We start from the raw sequence: 14,947 nt of genomic DNA, 5'->3' as shown, positions 1-14,947 counted from the left end.
TAACTCTCTTGCTTGGCTCAAATGCTGCATATGATTTTAAGCTGAAGCCTTTGTTGTTTGTCATGTTAAAAATCCAAGAGCTGGGTAGTAGTAGTAGTAGTAGTAGTAGTGGCACATGATGCAAGAAAGCAAGTGTAGGAGCTTATGCAGCATCAGCCAAAAAAAAAAAAAAAATCACACCATTCCCTCCAAGTGCCTGTCCAGTTCCTCCTTAAATTTATTTAACCTATCAACTTCCACAACGACAGATGGAAGTTTGTTCCAGCAATTAACCACCCGCTGGCTAAAGGCAAATTTCCGCACATCTATTCTACATCTGTCCTTTCTTAATTTGAACTTATGTCCCCGTAGGTTGGTAATCTGAACAAGTGGAAGGATCCCATCAGAATTCAGCGTGCTCAACCCATTCAAGGCCTTATAGACCTCAATCAGATCACCGCGCAGGTGCCTAGTCTCCAGCCACTGCAATTTGCAGAACTTAAGCCTCTCTTGGTAAGAGAATCCCTTCATTCCCCCTCACCAATCGTGTCGCTCTTCTCTGTACACGCTCAAGCAAATCTACATCCTTCCTAAAATGAGGCCTCCAGACCAGTACGCAGTACTCAAGGCGTGGCCTGACCATTGCCTTATACAGAGGGACAATCACCTCCTTTTCCCTGCTAGCAAAATTCCTATATATCATTGACAAAACCCCATGACCCGCCCTAGCAGCCTGTCTGCACTGCTCAGAAAACTTCATATCTGACTGCACAATTACTCCCAGGTCTTTTTCATTTTCTACCACCTTAAGTGTAGTACCACACAGTTGGTACGTTTCTCTGGGGTTACTTCTACCCATATGCAGTACTTTGCATTTGTCAAGGTTGAACTTCAGTTGCCACTTCTTAGCCCATCTGCCCAAATTATCTAGATCCTGTTGCAGTAGCACACTGCCATTACTGTCATTAACAACCCTGCCAACCTTTGTGTCATCTGCATACTTCGACATTAAGCCTGATATACCTTCATCAATATCATTGATAAATACACAAAACAACAGTGGACCCAACACCGAACCCTGTGGGACTCCACTAATAACATTAGTCCACGAAGAGCAGCACCCATTGATTACCACCCTCTGTCTTCTCCCACTTAACCATTCTTTTATCCATTGTAGCAACTTACCCTTAATACCATTCTGCTCCAATTTGTACAGTAGTCTTCCATGCGCAACGGTGTCAAAAGCTTTCCTGAAATCCAAGTATATGATATCAAAATTATTTTTTGCATCCAGTTCCTTTGTGACCACATCATAATAACCAATCAAATTTGTCAGACAAGACTTTCCCTTAACAAACCCATGCTGTGTTTGAATTATTGCTGCAGTCTTGTCTAGATGATCCTGCAATGCATCTTTAACCAGCGACTCCATTATTTTACCCGGAACAGAAGTTAAACTAACTGGTCTCTAATTACTCGTGTCACCCTTCGATCCACCTTTGTGAATTGGGGACACATTTGCACATCTCCATCCGTGGGAACCTCCCCTGAGTCCAAGGATGCTCTCATAATTATGGCTAAGGGTTTGCTTAGTTGCTTTGCCACCTCCTTTAAAATAACTGGATAGATCTCATCCACCCCAGGTGCCTTTCTTATGTTTAACTTCAACAATTTCTCCTCCACTTTGCTCTCAGTTATTACGAAATCATTAAGCACACTGCTACAATTTGATAACCTTCTTCCATTTTCAAATTGTAATAATTCCTCACGTATGAATGTAGATGCAAAATACTCATTCAGTTTGTTTGCTATCTGAGCAGGATCATCAACAGTCAAACCATCGATGTCAAGTGGACCAATCATATTCAGCCCCTTCCTTTTAGAGTTTATATAAGTAAAGAAATCCTTGCTGTTTTTCTTAGCATCATTTGCCAAAGATTTCTCGTAATCCGTCTTCGCCTGCCGAACCTCCTTTGTGACCTGATTACAGACTAGCTTATATCTGCCACAGGCTTCTGCGTCACCTGATAATTTATATGCATCCCATGCATTTTTCTTCTCTGTCACAAGTCTCATTAGTTCATTTGATAACCATTTAGGCCTAAACCTTGAACGATATTTCTTAATCGGTATATAAAGTCTAGTAGCTTCCACGATTAATTCTTTGAATGCTTCCCACTTAGAATTTACTGTTTGTAATATCGTGAGTTGATCCCACTGTACAGAATTTAAAAACTGTCTGAGACCACTGTACTCCCCTTTACGGAAGCAAAAACCCTTTCCTTTACCCCTGACGGTAGTTACCTCTTTGAGTAAATCCCACTTCAGCACACTGTGATCACTGCCACCTAGTGGTTCCTTTATGTGCAAATTCTTAATACACGAATGATCACTGCTGATAACCAGATCAAGAGTGTTACTCTCTCTGGTTGCCTCTTGAACATGCTGCTGCAGAAAACAATCATCCAATAAATCCACAAAAGTCTGACTAGTGTGTGAGTGACCAACCCACAAGTTCCAGTCAATATCTGGGAAGTTAAAATCCCCCATTATAAGACATTCTGATTTACTGGCCCACTCTATTTCTCTGTACAATTGTTCATTGTACTCATTCAAGTCATTAGGCCTATAACACACTCCTACTCTTATTTTTCCTTTCGCATTGCTTATCTCACACCAAACTGACTCAACAGAGCACTGTTCATCTATATTAACTGGGTGCACTTCCTTTGATTTTATGTTTTTTTTTAATTAACAGCATAACACCCCCCTCCATTTCTGTCCTGTCTATCCTTTCTGTACACATTGTACTCCCCAAATTCCAGTTCTGCATTCCTTATATCTTTGTGACACCACGTCTCTGCTATCCCAACAATATCCGCCTTTGATGTCTTGACCAACACTTCAAATTCATCAAATTTATTTACTATACTTCTAGCATTGGTATACATGCAAGCATACATGCTCCTATGCCTATTCCTTGTTACCCTAACACATCCCATATACCCAACTATTCCATGATGACTGCCATCCGTCCCTGAAACCCCCAACACCCCTCGCTCCAGGTCGCTTCTTATTCTAATAGAAGTTGTGCAAGAATCACCTTCACCTCTGCCTGCGGTTACTGTTAAACTATTAGTCTTTGTATCCCCCCAAACTAGCAGTTTTCGACCCACCTAACACTGCCTCGATAGCATCAGCAAATATTCTTGCACCCTTTCTATTTAAGTGTATCCCATCCCTGTAGAAGCAATCTCTCCTGTTAACAAGTACAGTCCAGGCTGAAAAAAATTCTACCCCTTGAGCCTTGCACAATCTTTCCAGGGCCGAATTGATCGACAAGGCTCTCATCATGTACTCCCTCCTATCGTGTCTGGGCAGAATTGCAGACACTTTCAAATTCAACCCTATTTCACGGCTTTTTTTCAACAGTGACCTGTACTTGTTGAGTAATTCCGCCGGTCTCCTACTCTTAATATCATTAGTGCCAACGTGTACAACTATATCACCTTTTGTGCCCTTGAAAGATGATATCCGCTCTACAACGTCATCAATCTTTGCCCCTGGCAGACATACCCTGGTCCTGTTCCACCTATCCTTTTTACAAAGGATGTTCCCCGTTTCCCTAACAATAGAGTCACCAACAACTACTAGTTCCTGTTGGACCAGCGCATTCTGCCTTAGGGGTTGCCGCTGTGTTGCGTGATGACCAAGTGCAAGCTCTGGCGTTGATGTGGGCAGCTGAGAGCGTGATGGGCCCCTCAATTTAGATCTTTCGAGGGCATCCACCCTGTCCTTCAAACTCTCATATAGGCCCACAACAACGCTGAGTTGTCGCCTGATTTCCTTACACTCCTTACATTGCGCACACACAAAGACATCCCCCATGGCAATATCATGTTCCGTTCCAGAGAGTTCGGCAAACATTTCACAAGCTGCACATTTTTTTAGGCTGTGATGCGTTGGAGAATTGCCCCCCCTCAGTTCTCCCCCGATTCACAGCACTCCTGCCACTTTGTGCCTGTTGCTTTGCTGCTCTAGTCTGGGGCATGGTAGTTTAAATTAATAAAATCAATAAATTAAATATCAATAGTATTTGAATAGAAACTATTAAATAGAAACAGTGAAGCGTATTACTATATAATTATGCGTTAGAGCTACCTAGCTACCTCAATTAAAAAATTGAATTCCCTACCACTATATCCAAAAACAATGGCTACAAAAATGGAACGAAATAACGGTTTTACCTATCGTAAGTAAAATCCACAAAAACTCTTTATCTAAATTAAAAATAAAAAATAACCAGCGTAACTATAACTATATGACTATGTATCAAGTACAATATAAAATAACAATCATGTAAATAAAAGGCAAACACTTATCGTTTTTGCGGAGCCTGTAACTGACAGCTGTAACTTTTAAAGAGATTCAGCGCCCTCTCTGAATGAGGAGTGGATCAGAGATTCTTTTTGCTAACTGTTCAGAACACTTTAAATGGCAACAGAACAAATTACCATTTTAAAGCATTGTTGTTGCTGGGCAATGTGTCTGGAAATCCTCTGCACCCTGCTAATGCAGATCCCAACAAAAAGGTTTTGTTCTTTCTCTCTCTCTCTCTCTCTATCTTTACCCACCCTGCATTGCATCACCCCCTCCAGCCCATTGACCAAGTTCTTGCACACATGAGATGATTGCTTCTTTTAATGCATATTACCTGAAAAGAACTTTTGCCCAGCTATAAAAGGAACAGACCAGGATAGAACCTGGGAATCTTAGAAAGGGTTCAACATTCTGGATGCAGTAAAGCAGGGGTCCCCAAAGTATGGCCCACAAGCCAGAACTGGCCTGCAAAAGAATTTTGTTCGGCCAACAGATATTTCAATTAGATCGAAAAATAATTAATGTTTATATTAGTTCACAATAAAATTTATGAAAAACACATTTTGTAGATTATTTTAACATTCGTCAATTGATTAATAGTGTTGACACATCTGTGTCATCAGCTTAGTCTTGTTAGCTATTAATTCTGTTATTTCCACTCAAAGCTATTCTTTAAAACATCGTTAAAATAACCCGTTTATCTTGACCCTGTCATTAAATTCCAATAATCGTTAGAGACAGCAATTATGGATTTTCTAATTCCTTATCTTGACTTAGGTGATGCGTGCGTCCCCTCCACAGAGACCTGCCCCTTTCGTAGTGGGGTTACTTTCTGCCCATCATGTTGTAAATATTTTTTCTTTAGTACTAAGTTAACAGTTCACCTGTTAACTTAGTACTAAAGTTTACAGTACTTGGTACTGTTTTTATCTAATGATACATTTTTGGTAATAATTAAAATCGCATTCCCTGTCATACAAGAAAAGCCTAGTCAACGAATTGCTGAAAATCAATTGTTTAAATTTTTTTTTTGTAATAAACCTTAAAATTTATTTCAAATTTGTAGAAAAATTTATGTTAAAATATTTCATGAAATTTTAAGACATGTCGGTGCTTACTTACTTCAATATTTATGAATCTATTTTTTTTTTATTACAGTGACCCCATAAAAATCATGTCAAAAAAAAAAGAAAATTTGATGCTGAGTATTGCGTTTTTAATGAGTTGTGACCAGTTAATCACTTTTTTGGACTGATTAATGATGCTTGCACTCATCTTATTTGCAATGAAGCCTTGTCGGTGTTCAAGGAATATAATATGAAATGTCACTACACAGAACATGCCTTAAATTACAATAAATTTCAAGGAACGTTGTGGCAGAAAAAACTCCAAGAACTAACCCAAACTTTTAAAAGATAACAGAAGATTAGAACTTTTACTCATTAAAATTTCTATGCAGTTAGAGCTAATTTTCGGGCCTCCAAAATCATTGCCGAAGAAGGGCCTTTACGCATGGAGAATTTGTAAAACGAATTTGTTTGGCAATTGCAGAAGTATGTCCTGAGAACCTAAACAATTTTGCATCTGTAAGTTTCTCTTCATCAACTGTAACGAGAAGGATTGAATATTTAGGAACCGATGTTAAATCAACTCAGAGGAAAAGTCCGTGAATTCACACATTTTGCTATAGCAATTGATGAGAGTGAAGATACAAGCCGTACAGCTCAAGTACTAATTTATATCTGCGGTGTCAATATCTGAGGTTTATATCTGAGGTGTTTTGAAATAACTGGAGAGCTAGTTGCACTAAAAAGCTTGAAAAATACAACAACAGGTGAAAATAGATTTTTGAGTGTGTCAGAAGCAATTGATGGCCTTAAATTGAATTGGGATTTGCTATCAGGTTACAACAGGGATGCCGCTAAAAATATGGTCGGTACTAAAATTGGGTTCATGGATCAACTATATCTTGAGAGTAAAAATATTAAAAAACCAATACAATTTCATTGTATTATTCACCAGCAGTCTTTGTGCAGCAAATTTTATTAGCAAGACTGGTCTGAACCATCGGCAATGCAAAAGTTTTCTTGAAACAATTAAGGTTGAATATGGTGATTTGTTGTGCCACACTGAAACACAATGGTTGAGTTGCGGTAATGTGTTGAAGTGATTTTTTGAACTTAGGATCGAAATAGATCTATTTATGAATGAAAAATTGAAACCTGTTCCGGAACTGTTAGATCTCAACTGGTTGTGTGGAACCTTGCCTTTTTAATAGATATATGTGAACACCTGAATTTTCTTAATATGAAACTATAAGGACAAGACAAACTTGTCAATGAATTGTATTATAATGTCAAAACACAAAACTGGAGTTATTTAAACATCAACTACTTCAGAATAATTTTTCACATTTTCCATGTTGCAATAATTTATGTAAAAACAAGCCTAGTTGTAATTTTTCCACTGAAATTTTGTTCAAAATGTTAGTTTGTTGCAGGAAAATTTTGTGGGTAGATTTTCTGATTTTAAAAATAATTCAAAAGTGTTTGAACTTTTTCAAAATCTGTTTGACATACCTGTCAATGATATTAATGAGAATTTACAATTAGAGTTGATAGGTCTTCAATCTAATGATGCAGTTTCATTTAAAAATGAAAATCTAATTCAGTTTTATTCAACATTAACTGAGTCAGATTATCCAAAATTTAAAAATTTTGCAAGAAAGGTTACATCAATTTTCAGAAGTACATATATATGTGAGCAGACCTTTTTGAAAATTTTTCATATTTCAAATATGTAAAATCGAAAATATGATCACGTCTAACTGAGCCGTATTTACATGACTTTTCAAGAATTGGAACTAGTACAGGGTTTTTAAAATTAAAGTATCCCTATGTAGACGGCTCTGGAGCGAGTTCTAAGGCTCGTACTGAAAAGAAATTTGGACAACAGGTACAATAAAGACTGCGTGCGCCATTTATTGGGAAAAAAAATTAGTTACAAAATTTGTCACTATATGGTGCTGTGGAAATACAAATCACTTAAACGGCACTACAGTTGTTCAATGTGTCCTCCATTTTGGTCCAACAGTTTCCATTCGAAGAGCAGCATTTTCTTCAGCAGAATGTAACATGTCAACTGGAATAGCCAGCACATGACATTTAATGCTGTCCTTCAAATCTGCCAGCGTTTGACATCCTTCCTGATACACCTGGTTATTCAAAAAACCCCACAACCAGAAATTGCATGGGGTGAGGTCTGGTGATTGGGATGGCCAAGATGTCTCCAAACAATGGCTGATGACCTGTTCGTCTGTAAAGTGTTGCCTTAGCAATCTTTGGCGGCAGTGGTGGATGTGGGGTGAAACACTACCTTGCATGAATATGGTATCGTGAAGGCGCCCACGTTGTTGCAGCTCTGATATTGTGAAATTTGCCAACATTTCATAATATCACTGTCCAGTGACGGAACAGGTGCAGGGTCCAATCGGTGTTACCTGTTCAAAAAAATATTGCCCAATCATGAATGTGGCTGTAAATCCACACCACACTGTGACATATGGAGAATGTAATGGGACCTCTTGGATAACTCGAGGGTTTTCTGTTGCCAAATTCCAACGGCAGTTGTGCATATTTAGTTGTCCATTTAAGCAGAAGTGGACTTCATCACTCCACAAGGATGTTCCATGGCCAAGTGATATCCACTGTCATTTGTGCCAGAAACTGAATTTTAATGCAAGGTTGGAAGCAGCCTTCTGCAACTCAAATTTGTTAATTAATGCAAGTGAAGTTCCAAATATAAAATCAAAATCTGAAGAAATAGTATTCAGTTTTTCAAATCTAGTGCTTAAGCCATTCATAAGAACATCCAAAACATATTTAATTTCAATACAAAATTGTTGTTTGGCAGATAAATTTAATCATCTGAATGTTTGTAAAGTATCATTTTTTTTTTCTTTTTTCATCTGGAAATGTAACTGGTATATCCATTTTTTCTTCTGTGGTAGCAGCATATCCGATAATATCTTAAAATTCACTTTCTTGGAGATTTTTTTATCAATCTGCTTATTAATTGCGAAGAGTTGTGTATGCAAAGCTTTGTAGCTTGTATTGCTTTATTTACACAGTTAATATTATGAAGAATTTTATTCCATATAGCCAATCTTTATAAAAATGGATAGTTGGATGATATGTTGTTTAATGGTACAAGGGGCTAAGACCGTGTTGTGCCTGATTCTATTCCGTAGTGCAATTACCAGTTAAAATCTGTTAAATAATCCTATTTGTTTCAAGGAAACAAAGAACTCGACTAGATTTGTATCGTCTCCAATATAAAAATGGATACTCTATTTGTAAAAGCAGACAGAACAATACTGATAGTTCTGCATTTGCACACGTATCTTCAATATTAATTAAGATTTCATGAACTTGTTATTTTTAAGAACAAAAATTTTATAGCCCATTCTTTGGACAACCATCTTGTGTCTGTATGTCCTTTAAGTGAAATCTTCAAAATATTCATTAAAATTTACCAGCAACTAGTGGAACCAGAAAAAAAAGAAAATATTCTTTGAACAAAGCCAAAAAAACTTATCATCCCAGATGTTATTGACACTGCATGTACACCAGCTAAATTAAGACTATGTGCCTGCTGAACATGATGCAAATGTGGCAAATTCATTTATTATTATTATTATTGCCTGTATGCCTTATATTTTCCCTTCTTGCCTCCATTATTGTATCCCTGCCTCCTTAACATTTTTAATGTCAAGCCCATTTTCTAATTTGGTAAGAATTTCTGTCGCCAATCCAATGGCAACCTTTTCTTTACTTTCTATATCAATGAAACTCTATTCTATTGATATTTTTCTGTCAATAATCTGCACATATGCAATTATTTGGGACAGTTGTTCGTGATGTGATAAATTGGGTGTGCAGTCAATTAACAAGAAGTACAGTACTTGGCTTTTTTAATTTTTGAAATAATACTGGCCTGGATTTCATTTTCAATTAATCATATAAATTAGTCTTGAATTTTATGCAATAAATAATTCACGGTTCCTTTATAATGATTTCCAATTTGCTCTGCTAGTTCTTTATTATAATGACTTATAAGTTCAATAATATTCCAGCTTTCGGATTCCTAAATATCTCATTTGAACTTCTTAATACAAGACTTTTTTTTCACAAAATAATGTGTCCAGAATAATTTTTAAAATTCTTCTCCATTTTTCTTTCTCTGTTAAAATTGCTTTTTCTAGAGCATCATCCATAAGTCCAGAATTTTTTTACTCTTTTTCATTGATTTCCATTTTAGAAAGTGTTCATAGGGTGCCTCCGTAGCCAGGTGGGAAGGAGCAGCAGTGCATAGCACACGCTTCTTGATTAGACCGGGGTTCAAGCCCATCACCACCAAATACGGAGGATGTGGAAAGGTCAGGAAATGACCACCGCATACGCCAGAGCAATATGGCCTTAGTTGCTAATGCTCCTAAAAACCAAATAACAAACAAACAAACAAGTGTTCATGGTGTTTTAATGAATTTTCGTGATTTGGAATACATCTATATAAGTGTTTCCAAGAGGTAGACTTTCTGTGCACATTGCCAGTATTTTTATTAGTTCCAAATAAAATACATGGAAAACAATACAAAGATTTAGTTTCATTAGAGTAAATCAGCCAATTTCTGTCTAAAATTCACCATTAGCAAGGTGTTTTTTTTTTTTTTTTTTTCAAACCACTCAATAGAAAATTGGCGTCTGTCCTTGGATAAAGAATAATGAAATCCTCATCTTTGCCGTGATCTGTTCCATTGTCTATTAAAAAGCATCTTATTTTGTCAGAAATATTCGATGGCCAAGATACAGGATTATTCAAGTTCAGCATGATATGATTATTATTTTCATTTTTTACAATCTGAGGGGACTCATACTCTGACTGTTTTCTGGTCATTTTCAGAGTTATATATATAACCTCTTTCACAACATTTTTCTTCAGCTTCAAGAATGACTGAATTTCGGATAACAAGGTTTTTTTTTTTATTTTGGTCAATGATCTCCACTGGTGCACAAACCAATTTTGAAAATTATCTGACAATTTCTTTGTTTCTTCCGCCCTTAACCTCTTCTTTCGAAATTTTGCTCCACTTGGTCATTTGGACATCTTATTCTTACTTATAAATTTAAAATTTTTAAAGATTTTTTATTTTAATTAAAATTGAAGCATGGCCAAATATATAACATTGTTTATTGTAGACATATAGACTAGAATGAAACAATTTTTAAAAATACTTTTTTAAACAGCATTTTAAAAAATTTTCTCATTCAGGCATATGCACAAATTGAAATTAAAAAAAAAAAAAAGACAAAGTCGATGATACATTATTTTAAATAGGAGTTTGCTCACAATCTGCATTTCTAGTATAAAAAAGTATTTTAACAAGGAAAATGTTCTGCTCAAAAAATTAATAAGGGAAATCTTTCTCAAAAAAATTTAACAAGCAGAACTACACCCTCCCAATTTGATTACTGTGTCTAAAACTCATTTTGAAAATGAGGCAGAAATCAAATTCTAAAATATATATTTTAAATAACTAGTAATTACCTATAATGTTATAACCTATAAAAATAAAATATATTGTTACAGGTCAACTAAAGGAAATCAAAATACATAAAAGAAAGTTTGTTTATAAAAACCCCAGGGGCTCACATCTGGTGAGTGTGGGCTTGGCACACCCAGGGTCCTGAGCTGGATATCATCATTCTTCTCTTTCTTGGTGATTCCTTTCTACTTCTGATTCTCTCTCTCTCAGGCTAACTTGTGAATTTTTTTGGCTGGTGCAGCATAAGCCTCAGGCTTCCTTGCACCATATGGCTAATAATAATAATAAAAAAACTTACTTTTTTAATGTGGAGATGAAACAACCAAATAATAAAATTTGAATTACACTTTTATTTCTTTTAACCTGCGACTACTCACACTTGAGCATTTGTGCAATTCAAGCAAAATACAACTGCCAACTTGCCAGCACTGGAGGACAAACCAAAAAGCTCAGAGGTGTAACATCACAAAACGGACCATACTTTATAGAAGTTTGTAATTGGAGTTTCTCTGTTATTTTCAAAATTTGTAAAACACTGTTCCTCTATTTTCCCCTAAGTGATTATAAATCTTAAATTTATAATTTTTTTCATGGTCACAAAATCACAAAAAGTTTTGGAATCATAAGTAGCACATACAAAGATAATGCAGTATTTCTTTTAATAAATTTTTTTATTTTTATTTTAAACAAAGAACACAAGTTGACCAGAAGCTATTATCCATGTCAGGAATATAACTTAATCTTTTGACTGGTTATAGAAACAGAATTACCGTTCCATTGTGGAACAGTAATCCCTTTAACCCTTAAGTTGCGCTTTCTAATTGCTTAAATCGCCTAAAGGCCAGAGGTAGAAACAAAGCATTAAGTTAATTCTCTCGTAATCTGTTCATTATATGGAAATTTTCTTCATTCTATGGGAACTTTTACATGTAATTACCAAAAGGAATTCAAAAAAATTCACTATAAAGAAGTTCGTTAAACATAGGTCCGACTGTAATTAAATTAAAAATGAAGCAATTTTAAAATATATAACTGGTTGAATGCACTCTTAAAATTCTGCACCTGGGCTTGGTGCTCCGCTCGCCCCACCCTAGTTTCGGCTCTGTCCAGAGTATTAAAGAAGGGGGAAAAAAGCAACCATTATGTACAAACTATTGCACAAAATAATTTTTATTTTCACTGCAAAGAAATACTTTTAAAGAATTTTGAGCTAAACAAAAATATATATGTATATGTCATTAGTAAATATACTGTCATATTATTTTTGCATGTGTTACTATGTGTTACTATATTTATATTTCTATATTTTGAACTGTTAATTGCAATTATGAAATCATTCTAAGATGTCATCAAAAGTTTTAAAGTTAATTTGAATATGAAAATTTTTTGTAATTAAGATACTGAATATTATTTTCCATTACTGTTTTTCTAATCCTTTAAAAATTAGGGTGGTCAGGGTCCAGTTTATGAAGAAGGCGATGATAGTATAGTTCCTAGTACCCCTACACTGTCAGGACCACGCCGTGGTGATGGATTTCCAGATTTAAGGTACTTGTTGATTTTTTTTAACATACCATTTCTATTGTAAGACATGTATGACATGGATAACATCATGCAAGCCGGGTTCAGAGCAATATGGTCTTAGCTGCTAATGTTCCTAAAAACCAAATAACAACACGCAAGCTGGGAATAGAAATTATTTAAGGTCACTTTGCTATAAGTAAAACAGACTACATTTTATAAACTTTATTCTGCTATTAAAACAGTTTTCTAGTAAAATTTAACTATAATTCATAACATTTTAAAGTTGATGTGATACTAGCTGCCTTCATCATAATAGTTTAGCGAACAACGATTTATTGACTGCTTGTGTTTGTATGCATATGTTTTCCTTTAGAGTGGCTGGAAGAAACTACATGTAGCTTGTTAGCAGCTGGGCTGTGTTTCTCAGTTTAGCTATTAGAATTTTTGGCTGAATAGGTGTGATGTTATTAATGACATGCCGTTGATTACATTTTTCAGGCTGGCTGTGTTATTTAAAGGTGACAACAGTCTGTCAGAGAGGAAGAAAACTCATTGAACCTGTGATGAAAGTGCAGTATGATATAGCAGTGGTGAAAATTGCAATATAGATTATTAAATGAGATAATCTTGTTTGACAATATAGGTGGCCTCTAAGGCAAATGAGGGAGCATTGTCGGGAGAAAACACCCAGATAAATGGCACACTCAGGGTTGGCTTCTGCATCACAATAATGCACCAGTCCACACAGCTTTATTGGTTCAACATTTTTTAGCCAAAAGGAAAATGGCAATGGTCCCGCACCTTCTCTATTCTCTCACACTGACCCCCTCCCCAAAAAATAAATAAGTCTGTTCCCCAAAATTTTAATTTTTGGGGATAGACAAATTTCTGATCCCCAAAATGAATATCCAGTTAAAAGGATGGTGATTTGAAGACGTCATGGAGGCTCAAGCTGATTGCAGAAAGGTTTGAACAACATCACAAAGCAAGAGTTCTAAAGATGCTTCAAGCAGTGGGAGAAGCACTGGAATCAGTGAATAAACTCTGTTGGGCGGAAGAATTCCAGGAACTAGTGTAAGTCTAAATTAATTTTATTGCACCACTAGAAACTTTTGGCTTGCACCTCATATGGTAAAAAGGATATAGAAAGGGTTCAGTAACAGGTGTAATACAGAAAGTGTGGGGTGGGATGATTTTTTTTTATTGCTGCATCAAAAACTTAGCTTCCTTGCACTTGCAATACATACTATGTTTATAATAGTCTCGTCTTTAAAATTTTCCAGTTCCTATCACCTTTAAAACTAAAAAGTGGCAACACATTCTTTAATCAGTGTCATCTAGACAATTTTTATTTATTTTTTATGGTTGCAGCTTATGCTTTTCATTTATATAAGTATGTTTGTAATTGGAGAATAGTGAAGTCATAAAAATTAGACTATTTTCATCTCTACAAAAAGGATGAAAAACAATGAAATTAAGTACTATTTTATATTTCAGCTCTCCACATGTTCCTCAGAATAGATTCTTTTTCATCAATACGTCAGAGGTGCAATCTCAACAAGTAATGTCCCAATTGGCTACCCAAGGTAATTGTTTATAAAAAGATGTTAAACTCGAAGTCATTGAATTATTTGATAATATTAGTATATTTAAAATGTTTAATTGAAAAATTTTAAATTAAAAAGTACTTGAAACATTTTATGTAAAATACGAATGCCGGGAGCACTTCGATATTTGGCTTCTACATTTAACTACCATTTTATTCTGTGAATTATTTTTTTAAGGTACTCTCTAATTATATATACATTTGTAATGGTATTATGATCAAGTTTTTTAGCTTCTACAAAATGGAGATATATATCGGAATGCCTAAGATATAAAAAAATATATGATACGAATGGCTTTTGTTACTGACATGACGTGCATTATATAACATTATGTTCTTTCTTATGGGCTAACAATTACAAATCAGGATTAACCTTGATGTCAAAATAAAGTGAATCTTAACTTTTCTTGTATATATTTATATTAAGAGCACAAATTAAGAACTAAAACATTCCACAATTTACTGGTGCTCGTGAAACCTATACAACCACCTCTACTGTACCGAGAAGTCACACTGGTGTGACTTCTCGGTACAGATGAAAATATTGGTCAACTGCTATGTGTCCACAGCCATTGGTAAAGATTAAGGCATACTCCCAACATGGACATTGGCTCTGGTCAACCTGTTTTCTACAGTAAGCACCCTATTAGAGAATTAGGGGGAGTGATTTTCCTTTATCCTCAAAATTCATCTTTTGTTTCGCAGAAATTAAGTCATCCGCACTTTCTCTAAATTTCACCTGTCTGTCTACTTGGTGACTGGTCCCTAAATTAGTTTTGTTTTAGCTGCTGTGCAAGTAGCCATACAATGTCTAAGAGAAAATCCTTCAGTGTAGTGGAAAAGATGGAAGTGCT

At 35.6% G+C, this 14,947-nt stretch overlaps 1 protein-coding gene across 2 annotated transcripts in view; it reads left to right on the top strand.

Moving 5' to 3' along the window:
• Mgtor (nuclear basket protein megator) overlaps window positions 1–14,947 on the top strand; it is a 676,213-nt gene that overhangs the window by 608,412 nt on the left and 52,854 nt on the right. For both annotated transcript variants that reach the window (XM_090385135.1, XM_090385134.1), the window contains exons 48-49: window positions 12,411–12,511; window positions 13,985–14,073. In XM_090385135.1, the coding sequence (XP_090241261.1) occupies window positions 12,411–12,511; window positions 13,985–14,073 (190 nt within the window). The remainder of the gene's footprint in view (window positions 1–12,410; window positions 12,512–13,984; window positions 14,074–14,947) is intronic.

This window comes from Mastigoproctus giganteus, chromosome 11, assembly GCF_048544385.1.
Source record: "Mastigoproctus giganteus isolate SK-2022 chromosome 11, ASM4854438v1, whole genome shotgun sequence".
Taxonomy (NCBI): domain Eukaryota; kingdom Metazoa; phylum Arthropoda; class Arachnida; order Uropygi; family Thelyphonidae; genus Mastigoproctus; species Mastigoproctus giganteus.
Note: the sequence above shows the minus strand (reverse complement) of the source record. Positions and strands in the feature narration are given on the sequence as shown.